The 20,934-nt window shown below is 44.5% G+C and overlaps 2 protein-coding genes across 20 annotated transcripts in view; one reads left to right on the plus strand and one right to left on the minus strand.

The window, feature by feature from the left end:
* Positions 1-20,934, plus strand: part of Cep70 (centrosomal protein 70) — a 142,296-nt gene that overhangs the window by 43,461 nt on the left and 77,901 nt on the right. For 5 of the 19 annotated variants that reach the window (XR_003947990.1, XR_003947989.1, XR_003947988.1 and 2 more), the window contains exons 1-2: positions 16,143-16,446; positions 19,223-19,322. Coding sequence is in view for 7 of the 19 variants with exons in the window: in XM_030244534.1 (XP_030100394.1) it covers positions 19,314-19,322 (9 nt within the window). In the remaining 12 variants the exon portion in view is untranslated. Of the gene's footprint in view, positions 1-10,260; positions 10,424-16,117; positions 16,841-19,178; positions 19,323-20,934 lie in introns of those variants that run through there. The other 14 variants (XM_017313546.2, XM_030244541.1, XM_030244539.1 and 11 more) reach the window with 11 other exon arrangements.
* Positions 2,332-10,195, minus strand: Faiml (Fas apoptotic inhibitory molecule like). The gene is made up of 5 exons (NM_001244762.1): positions 10,050-10,195; positions 9,196-9,313; positions 7,255-7,483; positions 5,404-5,453; positions 2,332-2,573 (listed from the first exon to the last, which is right to left on the minus strand). The coding sequence occupies exons 2-5, from the start codon at positions 9,301-9,303 to the stop codon at positions 2,424-2,426; spliced, it is 537 nt and encodes a 178-aa protein (NP_001231691.1). The 5' UTR covers positions 9,304-9,313; positions 10,050-10,195; the 3' UTR covers positions 2,332-2,423.

A 20,934-nucleotide genomic window follows, 5' to 3' on the forward strand; every position in this document is an offset into this window, starting at 1 on the left:
GTGTCTACATTATCTATGGTAATAGCCATTGGCCACAGGTGACTTTGAGTACCTGAAATGTGGCCAAAGTTGCTAACTGAAATCTTTGAGACAGGGTTTCTCTGTTGTAAGAAGCCTGGCTGTCCTAGACTTGCTTTGTGAACCAGGCTGGCCTGGAACGCACAGAGATCTAAGTGCCTCTGCCTCCTGAGTGCTGGGATTAGGGAACTGCACCATCTTGTCCGGCTGAATGGTTTGCCCGAGCTTTTGTCCCCGCCGGCAAGAACACACTCGGGACAACTGGAATCTTCTGCGGCAAAAGCTTTATTGCTTACTTCTCAGGAGGGAAGACCCCGAACCCAGAAAATGACGCTGCTTATATAACCCACAGAGTGACGTTTCAGCACCTGATGTGGCGTGACAGCTCCTGATTCGTTGCTCGCCCATCACCCCATTACTACACCCGGAGAATGGGCAGTGACTAGGAGTGAGTTCACTCTCGCACCTGCGTACAAGGCTTGTTTACTAGTTAGGCACAGCGGAGGCCAGCGCCATCTTATAATGGCAATTGCTCGCAGCTCGCGATTGTTCGCAGCATGGCTCTCCACAATTAGCATACAAAGTACTGAGTTTTATTCTGTCATTTTTACTTGTAAAGTAATTATATTGTTTTCATTTGGTTGCCCCACATCCTTGCGTGTATTCCCCATTACCTTCCCCTCTGCTTTTTTTTTTCTTTTTTTTTTTTGGTTTTTTGAGACAGGGTTTCTCTGTGTAGTCCTGGCTGTCCTGGAACTCACTCTGTAGACCAGGCTGGCCTCGAACTCAGAAATCTACCTGCCTCTGCCTACTAAGTGCTGGGATTAAAGGCGTGTGCCAACCGCACCCAGCAGAGTAATTAATTTCTACTGTTCACTTGTGTTATGCCTGGCAGTAATCTCTACTGCTCTTCTGAAACTCCTAAGTGACCAAGAGTATCATGGGACTGTTCTCTCTGTAAAGGTCTTTTCTCCTGGGAGCAGATACAGGAAGGAGCAAGCACCTTGCTTCAGCTCCCAAGTACCTGAAAGACTTGCAAAGATCAGTAGGGTAACAGACCACACTGGGGCACTTACCATGCTGCCTCTTCATGAGTTTGCCTCGGGTGGGGGTGGGGCACTCCACTCTGTCACAGGGACACCCATAAGGTTTGTCACCCCACCTGAAGATGCATCTGTACTGTTGCAGTCTGGGGTTTTCACAGTAAAGCTACTTTCATTATGTATGGCATGGCAATTGTGAAGCCAAGGGGCTGTGGTCACCAACAGAATCTCTTGGCTGGAAGTCATGGTGATGAAGTTGATACAAGCGGTGAGAGCTGGGTCTATGGCAGCGGTATTGGCATGGTTGACCCTCAGCTGACATTTCAGCCATGTTTGGCTTTGGCTTTCCTGTGCTCTCAGGTGAGAGAGCAGAGGAAGCGGCAGGTTTGCTAGGAAGGCAGGATGCCAGCGATGAGATTTTGGAGTCACCCCATCCTGCAGATACCATCAGTAAACTCTTAGGCTTTTCAGGCTGAGCTTGGTATGATAGAATCATTCCCTTGGTCTGTTGGTGTGCTACCTCAGGCAAATGGCTCCCTCAGGCAAACGGCTCCCTCAGGGAAACAGCTCTCTCTTTGCTTTCCCCAAGGAAAGGTAACTTAATGGGTGTAAACAGGTTTGCCATTTTTCCTTCTTGCATTTTTGTCATCATGGTATTAGATTGAATAAAATAAAGGCAGCTTTAGAAATGCATTTTAATTACATTGTTATGTGACACTATTTGATGTTTTCAGACAGGAAAAAAAAATGTTTGCTATCATTATGAACCACCTGCTTCAACATAGAGGCAACGTATCTGCACAGGAAGAAAAAAAAAGTACGAAGACGTGATCAATTGTAGAAACACTGAGAAACAGCAGACATTTTATTTTGCGTATGTACTGCAGTGGAGTGTACGGTTCTGCCACATTCTTGATTTGGGTCTCTATATTATTTTTCAATTTAAATTTAAAACATTTTTACATCCTTTAAAAAAATGAATTATGGGGCAAGCAAGCTGGCTCAGTGGGAGCTTGCTGCCAAGCCTGACAACCTAAATTCAATCCTCAGACCCTGCAGTGGTGGAGGAGAGAGCCAACTCCAGAATGCTGCTCTCTGACTTCTCTGTATTCATTATGGCATGCAAGAGTGTACAGAAATAAGATATATATATATATATATAATTTAAAGTGTAACTTTTAAGATTCCACATGATTTTCCCCAGACCATTGGAATATTACAGTTTCAAGTAACAACAATAAATAAAAATAAAAACATTGCAGACTAAATCTATTGATAAGCACACATTGAGCACATTTAATTGCCACAGTCATCAGCAAGTTCTGAGGTCACCTCCTCAGCTCAGAACTCAGTAAGAAGGTGTCACTGAGTGAGCTCTGGGATTTCCCTGTTATCCACAATGAGGGTATGGATAATCCCTTCTCTCTTCTTCCCGCTGCTCACGGCTTTTATGTAACAGCCGTGGTTCCCAACGCTGAAGTGCGTCTCAGTCCCGTCATCTACAAACTCGCCCTAGGACAGCGAAGGAGGAAGTTGTCAGGGCGCAGAAAGCTCTTTGTCCGAGCCGTGCCGTGACGTCATCTTAAAGCACTAGTGGTATAACACAATGGTTCATGGGTAAAATGTGAAGCACTGCAGACTCAGAGTTTAAAGTTTGTGTATACATACTTTGACGCTTCCTTACAAATTAAGTTTCTTTCCTCATGTTCAGTAACTGTCTTGATTTTTGAAACAGGGTTTTGCCGTGTAGCACAGGCTGACCTTCATCTCTGCTCCTCTCGCCTCTGCTTTCTTTCTTATTTACTGTTTTTTTTTTTACTTATTTACCATTTTTAATGGTTTATTTATCTATTGTATATGAGTGCTCTATCTGCATATATACCTCATGCCAGAAGAGGGCATTAGATCACATTATAGATGGTCATGAGCCACCATATCAATGCTGGGAATTGAACTCAGGACCTCTGGAAGAGCAGGCAGTTTCTCTTAACTGGTGAGCCATCTGTTCAGCTACACCTCTGCTTTCTTAATTTCATCTTTACGATGACCATGGTAGAAGTACTCTTTTTTTTTTTTTTTTTTTTTTTTTTTTTTGGTTTTTCAAGACAGGGTTTCTCTGTGTAGCCCTGGCTGTCCTAGAACTCACTCTGTAGCCCTGGCTGGCCTCGAACTCAGAAATCCGCCTGCCTCTGCCTCCCAAGTGCTGGGAATAAAGTCGTGCACCACCATGCCTGGCCATAAAGTAGTTTATAATAGCATACACTTAGCAACTAAAACTAGACGCCACTAGCTCTATTGAGCCCTTGATATGTGTCTCCTTAGAAATGAAATTTACATCCTATGTTTAAAATATCTGCTCTGCAACCTTGTGTGGACCTGCTAATACTGTACATAACTCACTGTTAACTTCTGCTATTGATCGCATGATAAACTATAACTCCTTCCTTCTGATTTTTTGAAATACGGTCTTATTCTGTAGCCCAGGCAGTAATCCCCCTGCTCCACGTACTCCAGCATTCTCCCAACCAAATTGTGGGATTAGAGATATGAGCCTCCCTCCTTGGCTTAACAGTCTTGATAAACTGATTTAAATTAAGCATATTAAAATTAATAAACTTTAATTTTTTAGCATGGTTCACACTCTATTTCTGCTGAACAGCACTCATCTACAGAAAGAAAATGAAAACGGAAAATCCCAGAGGAAGAAGAGCCTTGAGCAGAGGTTCTTAACCTGTGGGTCTCGACCCCCTTTGGAGGTTGAACAACCTTTCATAGGGGTCGCCTAAGACCATCAGGAAGCACAGACACTTACATTATTACTCACAACAGTAGCAACATTACAGTGGTGGAGCAGCAACCAAACCAATTTTATGGTTAGGGGGTCACCATGACATAAGGAACTGTATTAAAGGGTCACAAAATTAGGAAGATTGAAAAGGCCTTAGAGGGTAGGGAAAAAACTATGTCAGAAAACAAGAAAACCGAGATGCTTCCAGGGGAAGCATGGGGGAGAAGGGCCACTAGGCCTGGCGCTAGGCCCACAGGTACCTGACCACATGCATGGTACGAACTGCTCTTCTACACTGGCCATGCGGGCCTGAAGAGCTCTGTGGACCTCGGCAGGAACAGAGCGTCTATGAGCGGCAGCTTTAGTCATTCCTATAGACATTTCGCTCGAGGCCACATGAGCCATGGACAGCTGAGCCATGGACAGCTGAGCGGAGGACAGTGGAGCCTGGCTGGCTTCCATGAGTGAGGGGCCTCCTTTCTCCTACCTTGACAACACTCCTCTACAAATTCCATTAGTCTCCTGGCCTGTGTGTCTACCTCCACGTCATCTGACTCTGGGTTCATTACTGCTTCTTTAACAAAAAAGAAAGAGAGAAAGAGCGAGAGAGTGATGCTCAAATCTGTGAGTTTGAGGCCAGCCTGGTCTACAGAGTGAGTTCTAGATCAGCTGGACCTACACAGAGATACCTCACCTCAAAAACAAACAAAAATAATAATAAAAAAAGTAAAAGCAAAACCATCCCATTTTTAGGAACATACCATGTGCTTTGAGAATAGGAGCCACACCTTCCTACCTACATGTGAGCTGAGGTTAGCAGCATTGCAGCTTAGAGGATGGGAAGCTAGAATTTGCATATCGTCAGAATGGGGGTGGGGTGGGGTGGGGTGGGGGTGGGACATGAGATTCCTAGAGGAACAAACAGGATTGGAGGAGGAACTGTTAAATGTGAGCACTTCTCAGTATGAAAGCCTAGCAGGAAGAGGCAAGGTAGTGTATGTGACTGTGCCAGCTCAACCTGCAGATTGATTGCAAACTTTCACTGCCCCAGGGACTGTCTGGCGAAGATTTTCAGAACTCGGTGTAAAAAAATTATTACTGGGGCTGGAAAGATGGCTCAGCGGTTAAGAGCACTGACTGCTCTTCCAGAGGTCCTGAGTTCAATTCCCAGCAACCACCTGGTGGCTCACAACCATCTGTAATGGGATCTGATGCCCTCTTCTGGTGTGTCTGAAGACAGCTACAGTGTACTCATATACATTAGATAAATAAATAAATAAATAAATCTTTAAAAAATATTATTGCTATGCCTTTTGGTTTGCTCTGATCCCCTTGGTTAACTTTTAAAGTCGACAGAACTAGAACTTGGTTGTGGTAGTTCAACACTTGCAACCCCAATGTTGAGGAGGCTGAGGTAAGAGGATCGAGTTTGAGGTTAGCTCCAAAAAAAAAAAAGAGAAAGTACTAAAATAAGGAAATGCAGTAACATTCGGTCACTTATACACACGCCGCACTAGGAATCATGAATGACAGGAATAACAATAAATAACTTACCACCGACTCTACTATTTTACCATTACACCATACATCCATAGTGGGTTTTTCTGTAAAAGCAACAATATTGAAGCATTATAATTCTATATTCAAAGTTAACGTTTTACGTGTGTTTTAATTTGTATGTGTCGGAGTGTTTGGCTTGCATATATGTCTGTGTACTACGTGTGTGCCAGGTGCCCACAGAGGCCAGAGAGGGTGCCAGATTCCCCTGGAACAACATCAAATAAGAAAAACCTGGGCATGATGCCACATACCTGTAACTCCAGCACTCAGGAGGCAGAGGCTGGAGGATGGCTGGAGACAGGCCTTGGCAGTCCTAGAATCCCCTATGTAGGCCAGGCTGGCCTCAAACTGACAGAGATCCTCCCGCCTCTGCCTCCTGAGTGCTGGGATTAAAACATGCCTTTAAAAAAAAGATTCATTAAAAAACTTTTATTATGCATATTTGTCTGCATGTGTTTGTGGGTATGTGCACATAGTGCAAGTGTGCCCAAGGAAGCCAGCTGAGGCTGGCAGGTCTCTAGAGCTAGAGGTACATACAGGTGGTTGTGAGCTGCCAGCTATGGATGCCGGGATCTGTGCTCTGAAAGAGCAGTGTGTGCTCTGAACTGATGAGCCATTTCTCCAGCCTCCATTCCTGCTGTTCTCTTGTTCCCTTGCCTGCTGCCCCTGCCTTGTAGCTTTGAGATGGTTCACTATTGTATTATAATGACTGAAACTGGCTCTTGTCCGTAGAAATGCAAATCAGTGAATCTCATTTGGAGGTAGGTTAAGTCTCTGCTGACATCAAAAAGTTTTCTATTGATTTGCAAATCCACTTCAGCATTTTTGGGCACCCAAGTATACATGTACAAATATAATTGCATGTGCACATATGTATGTAGGTATAATTGCCTATGTTTATACATTGGGGGTTGTTTTTTTTGGGGGGAGGGAGTATTGCTTTTGCTTTCATCTGGTCCTGGGGACAAACCCAGGGCCTTGCACCTTGCATATGCCTGCCAGGTGCTGTACCCCTGGCTACATCTTCAACTCTATGCTTTGTTTTGAAATTCCCCTTTGAGCTGGTCCTTAATATCCTTCCTTGTTAAACAATGAGTGAAATAAAACTTTTCATGTTTATTGTTCTCCTGACAAACAAAACCAACCAAAAGTCTTGAGGGGTGAGTGATGGCCTTGCTCACAGAGCTGCGTGAGAAACAGACGGTGCTTGCGATCTCTGTCTTATTCAAATCTTCCACTTACCTCTATGGAGGGAATAATTAAACAGCCACTATAAACTCTAATATGGCCTGCACACGCTCAAGCTAGATGGGGTTACAGAAGGGCAAGTGGAATACAGTCTCCCATCCCTAACCGAGAAACAACCTCCCACCGACAGCTGCTTGCAAAGAAAAATACCAGTTTTCTCCAAAGGAGTTTCCCTGGGTATACAAACCACACTAAGGGTAGCCTCACACCCAGCAGATGACCGACATAAAATACACTCAGTGGTGTTTTTGTAGATTATTGTTTTCTTTCTCGTATTGCTTTTTCTAGGCTTTAAAAAAGAATCTTGCTGGTCTTTTGCTTGTATGTTATCATTTCCAATTTTGTGTGCTTATTGATTGTGTTGATGTGTATATCTCTCTGTGTGTTTCTTGTGATCCTTCCAAATTTTAAATTCTGTTTTCTAAAGAGATGGAGAAAGAAAGCATGAAGTTTGGATCCGTAGGGCCTTGGGGGAGGATCTGGGAGAAGATGGGGGAGGGGAGGCCACAATCCTAATATACTGCAGAATATAGCATATGTATTTTCAATATATATAAAAAAAATCTAAATCATTCCACAGGTACAGTCCCAACTTACCCAAAACAATTCTAAAGTCTTTGTCATCCAAGTGCAATACCCAGGTGTTGGTAGTTTTAGATCTGTTCTCCACGAATTTCCTGAAGCTTTTCCCATCAATTTCCAGAGTGTAACTAAAACCACAACCTTTGCCAGAAAGTATACGTATGATAGCTTTGTTTTTTGCAGCTCCAACACAGAAGGTTTCTTTGCCCACTAAAGGGAACATCCACTCTTTTCTTATCACTTCCTAGATGATGGAATAGAACAGATTAAAACATGCAAATGAAGGGAATTTTAATATTTAACATTTAAGAAATGATAAAATCTTCAAGGTTAGCTGGGCGTGGTGGCACACGCCTTTAATCCCAGCACTTGGGAGGCAGAGGCAGGTGGATTTCTGAGTTCGAGGTCAGCGTGGTCTACAGAGTGAGATCCAGGACAGCCAGGGCTATACAGAGAAACCCTGTCTCAAAAAAACAAACAAACAAACAAAAAAAAAAACCCAAAAACAAAAAAAGCCTTCAAGGTGATTGAGGTGATCTCTTCAGAATGACTCTCACAGGCTCCTATGTTTGACCGCTTAGTCACCAGGGAATGAACTATTTGAAAAGATTGTAAGGATTAGGAGGTGTGGCCTTTTGGAGTAGGTGTGGCCTTGTTGGAGAAAGTGTGTCACTAGAGGCGGGCTTTAAGGTTTCAAAAGCCCACACCATGGGGCTGAAGCGATGGCTCAGAAGTTAAGAGCACTGACTGCTCTTCCAGAGGTCCTGAGTTCAGTTCCCAGCAATCACATGATGGCTCACAACCATCTGTAATGGGATCTGATGTCCTCTTCAGGTGTGTCTGAAGACAGCTACAGTGTCATCATACATTAAATAAATCTTAAAAAAAAAAAGAAAAGAAAAGAAAAAAGCCCACACCAAGCCCAGTCTTCCTGCTGCCTACAGATCAGGATCTGACTCTCAGCTATAGCTCTAGCACCACCTGCCATGCCTGATGCCAGGCTACCCATCATGCTGCTAATAGACTAAACTTGAGAAACTGTAAGCAAGCTCTAGCTAAATGCTCTATTTATAAGAGTTGCCTTGGCCATGGTGTCTCTTCACAGCAATAGAACAAAGAATAAAACAGTGATTAAGAGCCAATGTTATTTGTACTTTATGAATTCATAATATAAAGGTTAAAAAAAATCATTTGCAGGGAGTGGTGGCACACGGCTTTAATCCAGCACTTGGGGAGAAAGATGGAAGTGGGTTTCCATGAGTTTAAGGCCAGCTTGTCTACATAGTTCCAGACCAGTCAGGTCTGAATCCTGTCTGAAACGAAAATGTCATTTTTAGTTTAAATACCAGGTTCCATAGTCTTGAATTCTGTAACTGCCATTAGATTGCTTTATAGAGGAAAATAAATAGGTGAGAAAACCTAAGCATTTACAGACAAAACGCCCTGACCCAGCATATGAAGAAACTACACTGATAAGAAAGAAAAAAAAAAGTTTCAGGGATAGAGAGATAGCTCCGTGGTTATTTATGAGCACTTGCTGTTCTTCCAAAGGACCCAGGTTCAATTCCCAGGACCCATATGAAAGCTCACAACTGGCTGTCACTGCAGACTCAGGGGATCTGACGCCTTAGTCTGTCTTCAGAGGGTACCAAGCACACATGTGGTGGGCCTGCACACGTAGGTGAAACATCTTTACACATAAAATGTAAATAATAAAAGCTTAAGAAAGTGAGCTTCACTGGGTGTGGTGGCGCACACTTTTAGTCCCAGTCCCAGTCCCAGGAGAGGCAGAGGCAGAACGATCTCTGTGAGTTTGAGGCCAGCCCTGTCTATATATAGCAAGTTACAGGACAGCTAGTGCTACAGAGGGGGAGGGAGGTGGCAAGGGGAGGGGCGTGAGGCCGAGCAAGCACTTCTCTGTAGCATATTTTACAAAGTCACATTATGTTTTCCTACCTTTCCATCCACGTACACAACTCGTTTGCCTGATGTGGTCCCATGTTCAAATTCAATCTTGTGGACTCCATCACTTAAAATAACATCCCAGATAGCTGCAATTTTCATTTTCCCCAGGCTACATAGGGGGCAAAGGGGACAGAAACGAAGCCATTAAAATGAGCCAAAACAGTAACTGAATAACCAATTAATCCTCCCAAGATGAAAATAATCAATTTTGTTTTTAAAGATAGGGTGCTATGTATTCCAGGCTGGCTTCAACTTACGATGCAAGCCTGGGTTTGTTTGTACAATAGTCAAGATGATATGGAATATGCCTAAGTGCCCACTAACGAGTATATGGATAAAGAAAATGAAGGCAATATAAACACAATGGAGTATTATTTATCCACGAAGAAGGATGCAATCATGCCATTTGCTGGACAATGGACAGAAGTGAAAACCAACATGTGGAGGCAAAGAAAGCACACCCAGAAACACAGATGTTACCGGTTGTCTTTCATGTTGAACCTAAAAAAAAAAAAAAACAACCCACCAACAAGACCACTGCCACCACTACCACCATCACCACCACCACCACCACAACAACAACAACAAACAAGGCATGAAAATAGGGACTGTTTGGGAAAAGGAAGCAGACCAGCAGAAGCTAAGAATGGGGCCCGTCGGCGGGTGTATTGTAGGGAGGGATAGTCAAAGCATTAATGTCCACTGCTAGAGTCTCTTAGGTAGCATAACATGAAAACACAGAGAGGCAAGTTGCCTGGTCAGATACGACTGACATCTGGGCACAGCTATCATAGATGGGTGGCTTCGGGCTGAGCCCTGCTCCCCAACCTGGGCTGTGGTCTCACCTGTGAAATTATGGCCTATGGACCGACCACCTAGCAAAGCAACGTCTTGGGTCTGATTCCTTAGACTGCAAAGTTTTGCTCCTGCAGCAAGCTTGGGGACGGGACGCACTGGGAGCATGCGCGTTGAACACTACAGACTGTGATCTGCGGTCCTTCGTTCCTGGCCCTACCCATGTAGCTGTCTAACCTGACGCCTTTGTTCTCCAAACAGTCCTTCCTCAGCCTGTACCCCGACATCATCAAGTCCCACCCTGTGAGCAACGCACAACAACAAACGTTACTAAGAGCTGTCCTCTCGGGTGCCTGACTCCGTTGCTGGGGTGAGCTTGGTGGACAAAACCCCAGGACCCCCGCTGCTCTGAAGCCTGTGGAAGGTAAATCTGCTCGTGAAGTTGGTTCTCTAAAACCACTTTCTGGCATCCCTTTCCTCTTCTCTGTCTTGTGATACTGGAGACTGGGCCGATGTTCGATGTCTCATAAATTGCTCAAATTGGCCTTAAGTTCACGCTGTAACCCAGACAGACCTCAAACTTGCAATTCTCCAGACTCATTCTTTACTTCTTTTAAGACCCAAACTCCTTAGGGTGGACTCTGATACATTTTGAGGCACACAGAACAGGAGCTTGTTCCAAAACCTCCACGCAGTGGAAAAAGGCAAATGGACCCTGTCACATCTCTTTGATAAAGACACCGATTCCGTTCATGAAGGCAGAACCTCTGTGACCTAATTACCTCCTAAAGGCTCCACCTCTTAACACTTGGGTTGGAAGTCAGGGTTCAACATAAAAAAATTTGAAAGAACCCCAGCATTCAGATCACAGTCCTCAAACCTGCTGGGGCCCCAGAAACCCTCAATCCCTTCGCCTGTGTCTATTCTGTTGTTGGGCCTACTCTCTGGGGACCACTCATTGCTCTTGTAAGGTGGCTATGTTGGTTAGTTTAAAAAAAAAAAAAAAACAGATACACAAAAATCAGTTCAAAATATGCCAGAATGTCAGTCTCCTATAGTAATATTTTGGGCATGTATTAGTGACTAAAATGATTCGAACAACTTATAGGAGGGACTGTTAATTTGGGCTCAGAATTCCAGAGGTGCCAGTCTGCCTGTGGCAGGGTCAGCATGCTGGATGGGCCACTTCATACCATGGTCCCAGGAAGCAGAGCAGGCGTGACTGACCGGAGGCAGAGGGAAGAGGGTACAGGAAGAGGCCAGAGCAAGACAGCATCCAAGAACATGCTCTCAATAACCTTCTTCCTCTGACTAGGCTCCATTTATGACCTTTCCTCCGCTACCGATAAAACCATGCTATACTGTGAATCATCAAGGGATTACTATCCCATTTATTAGGTCAGAGTCCTCACGATCTACCCTGGAAACATCATCGCACCGAAGATTGCCTCACTAAATCGCTAGGCATTTCTCAATCCCGTCAAGCTGACAGAGAAGATTAGCCAACCCAGAGAAGACAGGATTTAGGAATTTTTACGGACTGGAGAATGGGGAAAAGTGATTAAGGATTAGGGAGTAATTGATTTAAGTGTTCATGACCAAACTTTAACAATTACGACGACCCCAATGTCAGCGCTGAAATGGGTGGTTTTAAAAACCAGCTAAAAGCAAGCGACTAGGAGGACACGAAGTAGGTTAAGTCCGGAGGGTTTAGTCTGGAATTAAGAGCAGGTAAGACAGGTTAAGTGTGAAGAATTTGTTCAGGTTTTCCTTGGTTTCATAAGAAGGCAGGAAAAAGGCGTCATCTTAGACAGGCAAAACAATCCCTCTCTGGATTCTTAATCTTCCGACACCTTGATCTTGGACTTCTCAGCCAGGACAGAAAGCAACACATTTCGTGGTTTAGAGATTATGCAGTCAAAAACATTTTTGTTATAGGAGTCTGAGTGGCCCCATCTTACAGCTCATTTCTGTAGCTCCATGACAATGTAAGGAAAGGTTGTTCCAACTTTGGGATTAATATTGTGGATAAGGTGTCTAGGCACTAAGCAAGTGCAGTCTGGGAGAGGAGACAAGAGTTGACAAGAGGAAACAACCTATTGATTAGGTTAATAGATCTTGGAAATGATAGGACTGAATGCCAGAGCAGATTGTGCCTCAGCAGTTCTGCTGAGAGAGCTTTGTACTTGACCTTGATATGGAAGATTTCCTGTAAAAGTAACTTCTATTTGACAGACGTGATTGTTATCTCCCAGGCTGGTGGCCTCCATCTGCTAAGTTGGGCCCAGTCCTGAAAGCTTCTAGTCTCTGTACAAGCCTTTCTAGGCCTGGAAGGTTTTCAGCCTCAGAGACTTACTGCTGAATAAGCTCACCCTTTCTAGCTCTTTCTGAACTCTGGCTGGCTGGTTGACTCAGCTATTCTGACTCAGGGCTCCTCTCCACACTGATTCAATCTGGCTTCTCCCAGCTTCTCCTGACCTGGTCTGGTTGGCCTCAGACTAACTTTGGCAATATGTGCTATTGTGTTCTAATGTGTCCCCTTCTCCTTTTCTGTCTCATTCTGCCTTCACCTGTGTCTAGCTTGTTCTCTGTCTGCACCCTGTCTCTGTACAACTGTCCCAGCAAAACTGTCTCTCTGTCTTTCTGCATTGCCCCTCAAAGTAGCTTCCCTTTCCTCTCTCTGTGCTTGTGCGTTGGGCAGATCCTATTCTGCCAAATCTTTCTCTGAGTCGTCACTTTGTCTGCCACTCAATTAGGCATCATTTTCAAACATGAATGCTTTCTTCTACAAGCCGACTTTACCGTCATTGTTTGGGATTAAAGGTGTGTGCTGAGGGCACGTCTGTATTCCAGCCAGAGCAGCCAGGTTGCCAAATTAGAATCCCTCTACAGTTCTCCAGAAGACTTCCTAGTAGCTTTCTCTTCGTTATTTGTTTTTATTTATAGATTAGACACATAATAAATGACTATTGGAAGAATGAAGGCGGTGGTGGTATAGAGTGGACGTCTCCAGGGGTGACACAAGGTTGGCTGGTTTCCTCCCTAATCCTTAGTTGCCCCCCTTCTGGATTTCTTTTTATCAATACTTAATTCTGAGAAACAACTCAGAATGGGAGGAGCAGGAAAGCCTAGTGGGGTCGCAGCTCACAGCTTATCAAAGGATAATATTTTCTCATAAAATTCAAGGAATCTAGCTATTTTTTATAAGACTAATAAGGCATAATCTATCAAGTTCTTGCTATGTGACTCCAGTTCTAACAACAGTCCAGTGATTATATTTATTCTATTTTACACAGGGACCCAAAAACCCTTCAGAAGTTACGGGCTTTATATTTGGATTCAGGCACATAGAAGAAAGGTTTATGTTAAGAGATAATATTATTTGAAAGAATATTATGCTTGAAGAAAAGAATTGCATTTAATATTTGGGCCTCACGCTCCAAGCTACAGTGAAATCTACACTGGAATTGGACAAGGTGACCTATGATTCTTCAGCCAGCTAGTTCCTCTCTCTAGTCTCTGGTATGCTGGACTTGAGAGACAGTTTGGGCTTGGTTTTGTAACTATTTCACAGAGGCAGGACACCCGTGGGAAGAAGAGTCATTTATTATCTACCTACCAGGACTACATGGCAGGAAATCATGTCTGAACAAGGCACCACAAAAGGTCTTGAACTTAAACACGAAACGTCCTTGTTCTGGCTGACTGAGCTTGCGGCTTTGTTCTAAGTCTCAGATTGCTTTCCTGGTTTTTCAGGAAGTATCTGAATGATGGTTAGCTTCATAAGCTGCTTCTCACCAATTTGACCACAGACACTATCGCTTTAAGAGAGCAGCTGGAGATGCATTCACCACAAAACAAAACATGAGATAGGTCATATGTTTATGCTTTGTTTTGGGTCTCTTCTTTAAATGGGTTGGCTGATTTTCCAAATTTGGTATTGTCTGTCTATCTATCTATCTATCTATCTATCTATCTATCTATCTATCTAAATATCTATTTTTTCAAGGCAGTGTTTCTTTGTATACCCCTGGCTGTCTTGGAATGTACTCTATAGACCAGACTGGCCAGAACTCAGAGATCCACTATTTCTGTTTCCCTAGTGCTGGGATTAAAGGTGTGTGCCACCACTGCTCAGCTAAATTTAGTTTTTAAACAACAATGAAGACTGAAACAAAATAATGGAAGAAGCACTAGCACTTTGGAAACCATTTAAAAATGTGGCGCCTCCTTTTTACTTTCTGGGATTTAGGCTTGAGCCACCTCTTCATCTCCCTGGCAATTACTGATCAGGAGGTAGGGTATATCTGGCAGGTCCAACTGGCTCAATAAAACAAACAAAAACAAAACACAAAACTGGAGAAGTTTCTATAGGAAAAGAAAGTATGTGGTCTTGGTTGCTCCAAGTAGGCAGCTGGAAAATAAGTATGAATTTATCATGTTTTCAACAGCACAGACTAATAGCAGCTGGACCCACTTAACCATTGAAATTGGTTTGAAGCCGGGCATGGTGGCGCACGCCTTTAATCCCAGCACTTGGGAGGCAGAGGCAGGCAGATTTCTGAGTTTGAGGCCAGCCTGGTCTACAAAGTAAGTTCCAGGACAGCTAGGGCTACACAGAGAAACCCTGTCTCAAAAAACCAAAAACCAAAAAAAAAAAAAAAAAAAGAGATTGGTTTGAATTAATCAATGTCAACGTCTCCGTCTCCCTCCTCTAGGGTTTGTGTTGTGTGACCTAATCAATTGCTTTATTGTTTAAGGCAGTTTGAATTAGTTGAGTTTTTTGTTTGTTTGTTTGATTTTTATTACTCACATCAAAAGTAATTCTAACCCACGGATGTTTGGCCTATGGGTTGGCTCAGAAGATTGGGAAAGTCACCCTATTGTTCTGGAAAAGGTAAGCAGTTAGATTGTCTTAGGAAGCTGAAAATGAAAATCTGTCAGCTCCGTAGTGTGAATATCCAGATATAGAAAGGGAAGGAAGGGGCCATGAGGGGGAATAGAGGGATTGGGATGTGTTTGCAGAGAACACACACAGTTTAGACTCACTGTGTGCCTAAACGTGGGCTTGAGAGCAGTACTCTCTTAAGAGATGTGCCCTTGGACCACCCAGAGAGAGTCACTTTAGTTGATGTATTAGGGTCACTAAGACCCTGATGGGACTTGCATTTCCCAAGTCCTTCTGGAAATGCCTGTTGTCAATACCGCCACCGTGTGGCTGTAAGTTGCAAGGACAACGATGGTAGATTCCTGAAAACTCGAGGTCATCCTTTAGACTGCGAACATGATTTTTTTTCCCTTACATATTTTGGATTTCTTAACCCACTTTTGGTTTTTGAAAAGAGTGGAGAAGGACCTTCGTTTTATTTTTTTCCTTGAGCCAAGGCCTCCTGTAGCTTCCGGTGGTCTTGACTTTTGCTATAAAGCCAGGGATGACCTTGAACTCCTGATCTGCCTGTACCTCCTAAATTCTGGAATTACAGGCACGTGTCAGCTCGCCTGTCTTAGGCCGTGTTGAAGAATCAAACCCAAGGGCTTCCCGGACGCTGAATTCTACCAACTGATCTACATCTCCAGTCCCTCTTCCCCACCAGGTTTAGAATCAGTCTTAATTATTTCTCAGCGGACAGTTGGTTCTCCCTCCTGGCTATACATTAGAATCACTTCGGGGAACCATATAAACTCTGGACGTGTGGGCCCCACTTTAGAGATCTTGACTTAATTAACCTGGAGGCCCATAGATCGTTTTCAAGGCTTTTCAGCTTATCTAAAGTTGAAGCAAGAGTTGTGCCTCATGTCCTTATGTAATCTTTTATCTCTGTAGCCACAAACCCTTTATTAACCAGTCTTATCAGTGTCTAACAGGAGCCCAAACTGCCTATCTAGACTGAGCTTCGTCAGGCAGGCATCTCAGTTCTTCGTAGACCTTTGAAAATATTCAAGGAGAAGGTGAAATGTTATCAAGAAATGCTTATTGGGGTTGCCCCGTGCAGACAGTTCCTGAAAAAGGCTCGCAGTCAGGGCGTGAGGGGGAGCTGTAGGGAGCGCAGGCATCCAGTGATAATAAGGCAGCCCCGGCCTCACTTTCACTTGCAACCGCAAATGTGTGTATTTCTAGCTTCTCGGGGATCAAAGAAACACCATGGTGACTGAGCGACTATCAGGCGGAGCGTCCAGGAAGTGTCAAAGCGCCTGCTACAAAGTAGCCGCAGCAAGTCCGGGTCCGGTGGGAGTGGAGGCGGGAAGAAGCCCCGCCCCGTGGGCGGAGCTAACGATAGAGCGCGGCGTGGACCCGCCTTCCCGGCGCGCCAGGTGGTGTTGTCCCGCCCCGCTGGGAGGCCATCGACTGCGTCAGTTCGATTGGTCAGCCTGGCTGCGCTAACGGTCGCGTAGGCGGGGCTTAGGCCGCGGGGGCGAGCGCGGTGGAAGCCACGGGCTGTGACCGAGGTGAGTGGCGCTTGGGGTCGCCGAGGACTTTACGTGGGCCCCCTTCAGGTGCACGCCCAAAGGTGGCTTCTCCGGAATCCGGAGCGTCCCACTCACCAGCCAGGGCCCTCAGAATGGAGTCGCCCCGGCTCCTACGCGCTAGCTAGGAAATGCGCGTGCAGGTGTGGGCGTGGACCTCCCTGCGGGGAGCCCGCCCGTCGCTTTGTGTCCCTCGCTCCTCACTCAACCTCTTCTCCCAGCCGAGTGTTGAAGGTGTGCGACCTGGTAGAGGAAGCAGGAACTGAGCTTAGACTCCTACATGGAATCGGCTGGGTTCCGGGCTAGCTCCAGTTCTCTTTGCGGCGCTGTCAGGTGATAGCGATTTGGAGCCAAGTGGGAGATCGCGGAGTAAAGGGTAGGCGAGTACCCCTCCTGTCAGACTCATTACAAATTTAAGGACTCCGCCTTTATGTGGGTCCACGTTGATTAATGTGAAAAACACAGCAAAGCCTAATCAAGGTTCCCACTATTATCAACTAATCAATAATTGTTCACGCCACGGTGCAGACGTAGAGAAAGAGGACAACCTTGGGCGTCGGTCATTGCCTCTACCTTGTTTGAGACAAGGTCTTTTGTTTTTCTGCATACTGTAGGGGATGGAGGGGAGAGCTGCAGAGTCCGATCTCCCTACAGGAGGCCCGGGGTTACAGAATTCTCGCCTCCTGTGGATTCTGAGGATTGCTTCTCAAGCTTTCTTGGGACAAGTGCCTTTACCCACTGAGCTGTCTCTCTAGCCTGCCACTTTATTTTGTAATCATATCAGCGCTGCAGGCATTGGTTTCAATCTTGTGCATTGCATGGATTTTTGTAAATAGTAAATAGCTAGTAAATGGTAAACCGTGAAGAGCAAGTTGCAATGTTGTTGGAATTGAATTGTTGATTCACGTTAAGGCAAGGTTTCATGCAGGCCGTCTGAGGACGACATTGAATTCCTGATCCTCCAACCTCTGAAATGCTGGGGTTACAGCTAAACACCACCACACCCAGCTATTATATTTATGGGGGTTTTGTTTTTTTTTTTTTTTTGTTTTTGTTTTTTGTTTTTTGAGGCAAGATTTCTTTATGTAGCCTTGGCTGTCCTGGAACTAGCTCTCTAGACCCAGCTCACCTAGAACTCACAGAGATCCTCCTGCCTCTGCCTCCTGAGTGCACACCACCATTGCCTGGCTATAAAATTTTAGTATGTGTTGTATTTTAACAGATCCTCAGATACCTACAGGGCAATTAATGAACTGTTGTGAAACATGGATGGACTGTGTCAAAATATACACTTTTCCCCCCATGATGGCTGTCACTTGTACTCACACTCCCAGGGCTGAGAGGGATGGGTTGCCTAGGCTAGTTCTAGGTCAGCCAAGGTTCTGTTTCAAACATCTCCAGTTTCATCTTTTTCTCATTTTGTTTTTCTCTTATCTTCTTTTTCTCTTATTTTCCTTTTCTCTCTTTTCTTTTTCCCCACCCTCCTTTTCTTGAGACAAGATCTTGCCATGTTGTCCAGGTTGTCTTGGAAGTCACTATGTAGACCAGTTTGGCTTTGAACTTACAGGAGTCCACTAGGATTTGCTTCCTGAGTGCTGGGAATAAAGGCATGCATCACCATCCGCCACTAAACATTTTTACCACTTTTAATTATGTGCGTGTTCATGTGTACAGGTACTCGTGGGGGCCGAGGAGTTGGATCTCCTGGAGCTGGAGTCATAGGTGGTTGTGAGCTGCCAGGCGTGGGTGAAGGGGATTGAACTCTGGTCCCCTGTAAGGGATAACATGCTCTTAGCACTGTGCTGTTTCATTTCTGTTTGTTTTTGTTTTGGTTTTGGTTTTTTTGTTTTTGTTTTGAGACAGGGTCTCTCTATATAGTCCTGGAACTCACTGTGTAGACCAGGCTGGCCTCGAACTCACAAGATCTGCCTGCCTTTGTCTCCTGAGTGGTAAGATTAAAGGTGTCTACCACTGTGTTTGGCTTCTTTCTTTTCTTGAGATAGGGTTTTACTATGTAGCCTGGGCTGTCTCATATCCTTCCTAAGACCCAAAGCTGGGAATTATGGGTATGTGATTTTTTTTCTCCTTTTTGTAACACTTGGCTTTATTTGCCACGTGGCTAAACGACATCCGTCCTCTACTTCCTACTCTAGGAGTCCTGTGTGTTAACAACACTCTGTAAAGGTTCTGCCTTGGCCCTAGGATGCCGTTATTTTTTTTTTTTTCCTGTGACTTTCAAGGTTCCAAAGCCGTGTCTTGTTAATAGCCTGGATGGGGAAAAGATTACTACAGACGATTAGCATGTTTGCATTAATAGGTAATACTTTGTGTCAATTTGTAATAATTGGAAGTGTGCTCTTGAAAAAGCTTACAGGTTTTTACTATGACTTTTTAAAGAACACTTTCAGAACTCAGAGAACCTTGGGGGTTACAGGGGGTGGGGGCTTGATCACGGGTGTAAATAAGTTCTCTGCTTCCTGCTTTTACTTGAGTACACTTGCAAGCAAGGATAACTACCCTTGAAGGCCACATATCAGAATGATAGATTTGAATATCCTGCACATGTTTCAATAAAGCAATAGGAGGAAGGACAAGGGGGAAAGGAAGGGGGGCATCTGTGGAAAAAGCTGTTCGTTCTTGTTGCAGTTTTCAGGCTGTGGTTATCGGTACCATAGATACCGGCCTTGAGAATAACTCGACCATTTCTGTGACAGGTTGAACATTTCAAGGCTTTGGCTTGTATCTTTTTGAAACCTAGATCAAGATCCACTTCCGGACATGAGACTCATTGGGTGATCATTTTATTGAGATTAACTTGAACGACAGGTGTAAACAACAAAGGAATCACTATGACTGAGGTATGTCCAATATAATAGATGACATGTTTTTTTTCCAATTGAGGAAAGATCATAAAAAAATTTATTGGTTATTGTGATAAATGGTGTTACATGCTTCTTGTCTACCTGATAATTCTCTCAAATAATATTAATAGTTTAAACTCAGTAAGAAAACTGAATTTTAACGAAGTTAAATAGATGGCACCTCTGTCCTGTGAGGTATGCACTACTCTGTGCTCTTTGTGTATCTTTGAGTCTTCTCGTCTCTGCAGTGCTTCTGGGAGGTAAGTACTATTATTCCTTTGTTTTTTCTTCATGAAACCAAAGCACAAAAGCATTAGTATTCCCTGACTGTATGTCAGAATCTCCAGGCAGTCTAATTATAGGATATATACGAGCTCTCTTTTGGTTAGTGTTGATTTGTTTGCTGTTAAGATTTGGCAGGCCTGTCCCCAGTTGCTGTCTGTGAGCTTTTGTGTTTATAGAAATCTTGGATAGGTAAATAGCAGTTTCCTTAGCATTGAAGCCTGGCCCCTCAGCCTTAGGGACTAAAGGCTGAAGACTCCACCTTTGGAACGCCAGCACCGAGCAGAGCAGCTACAGTTAAGCTCCTGAGCTGTGGCTCCTTAACTGTGATCTTGAACTCTCCCAGCTCCTGGGACTTGCAGTCCTCCTGGCCTCAGCGCCTGCCTTCGATTCTTCATAGGTCCTCAACTTTGACACGTTGGCTTTTGCAGTACGCCACTGTCTTTTTGTGGTTTCAGCATCTCGATCTTTCTGCTCTGGGTTGTTCTCTGGAACTCTTGAGCTTCTTCCTAGAGTGATAGTTCTTTGTATCACGCCCCTGGCTTTCAGTGATAGTTCAGCGTGAGAGGAGTCTTTGCATTTTTTTCACTGACTCCTGCGGTCTTAGCTCTTGGTGGCTTTCAGAAACGTTCTGGCTGACTCTGCCAGGCTAGAAGTTTGTAGACTTTGTCTCATCTTCGTGCAACCAGGGTAACGAAGCCTACAAGTAGGCAAGAGGTCATTTGCGAGAAGACTTTATTGAGCCTAATATTGCAACCTGGGGCTTGGGAGTGAGGTTAGCGCATAGGAGACAAGCTCCTGAGTAACCTGGAAACGGTGGAGAGCGGCTTCCTGTGTGGCCAGAAGAGGGGACTGTTGGGGCATGAACTGTGCTTTTACCAGTTATGATGGCCAGTGTTGTTAACTTGGCACATCTAGAATCACCTGGGAGACTGGCTTCTGGCATGTCTGTGGGGAACTCTCTGAATTACGTCGAGGAGGGAAGAGCAGGAGCTGGGTGGTACCACTCCCTGGATAGGATGCTGCACGATGCAAGTGGAGAAGGGAGCTGAGTAGCATCTTTGTGTTCATTCTCAGTTTCTGGTTATGAATTTGATGGAACCTTCTGCTGCCTTTGACTTTCTGACATAATGGATTATACCATGAACTGTGGGTTAAAATAACCCCTCTCTCAAGCTGTTTGTTTTTGAGAAAGGGTCTGTGTATCCTTAGCTGCCCTAGAACTTGCTAAGTAACAAATAACAGGCTAACCTCACAGAGAGCTGCCTGCTCCTGTCTCCCAGATGCTGGGATTAAATGTGTGCACCATCACACCCATTGATAAATT

This window comes from Mus musculus, chromosome 9, assembly GCF_000001635.26.
Source record: "Mus musculus strain C57BL/6J chromosome 9, GRCm38.p6 C57BL/6J".
NCBI classification, from domain to species: Eukaryota; Metazoa; Chordata; class Mammalia; order Rodentia; family Muridae; genus Mus; species Mus musculus.

Coding starts and splice junctions, on each gene's coding strand:
- Faiml (NM_001244762.1), bottom strand. CDS start 9,303: ATGAAAATTGCAGCTATCTGGGATGTTATTTTAAGTGATGGAGTCCAC. Junction 7,484..9,195: donor TTGTGTACGTGGATGGAAAG/GTAGGAAAACAT, acceptor TCCATCATCTAG/GAAGTGATAAGAAAAGAGTG. Junction 2,574..5,403: donor GTAAAATAGTAGAGTCGGTG/GTAAGTTATTTA, acceptor TCGCTGTCCTAG/GGCGAGTTTGTAGATGACGG.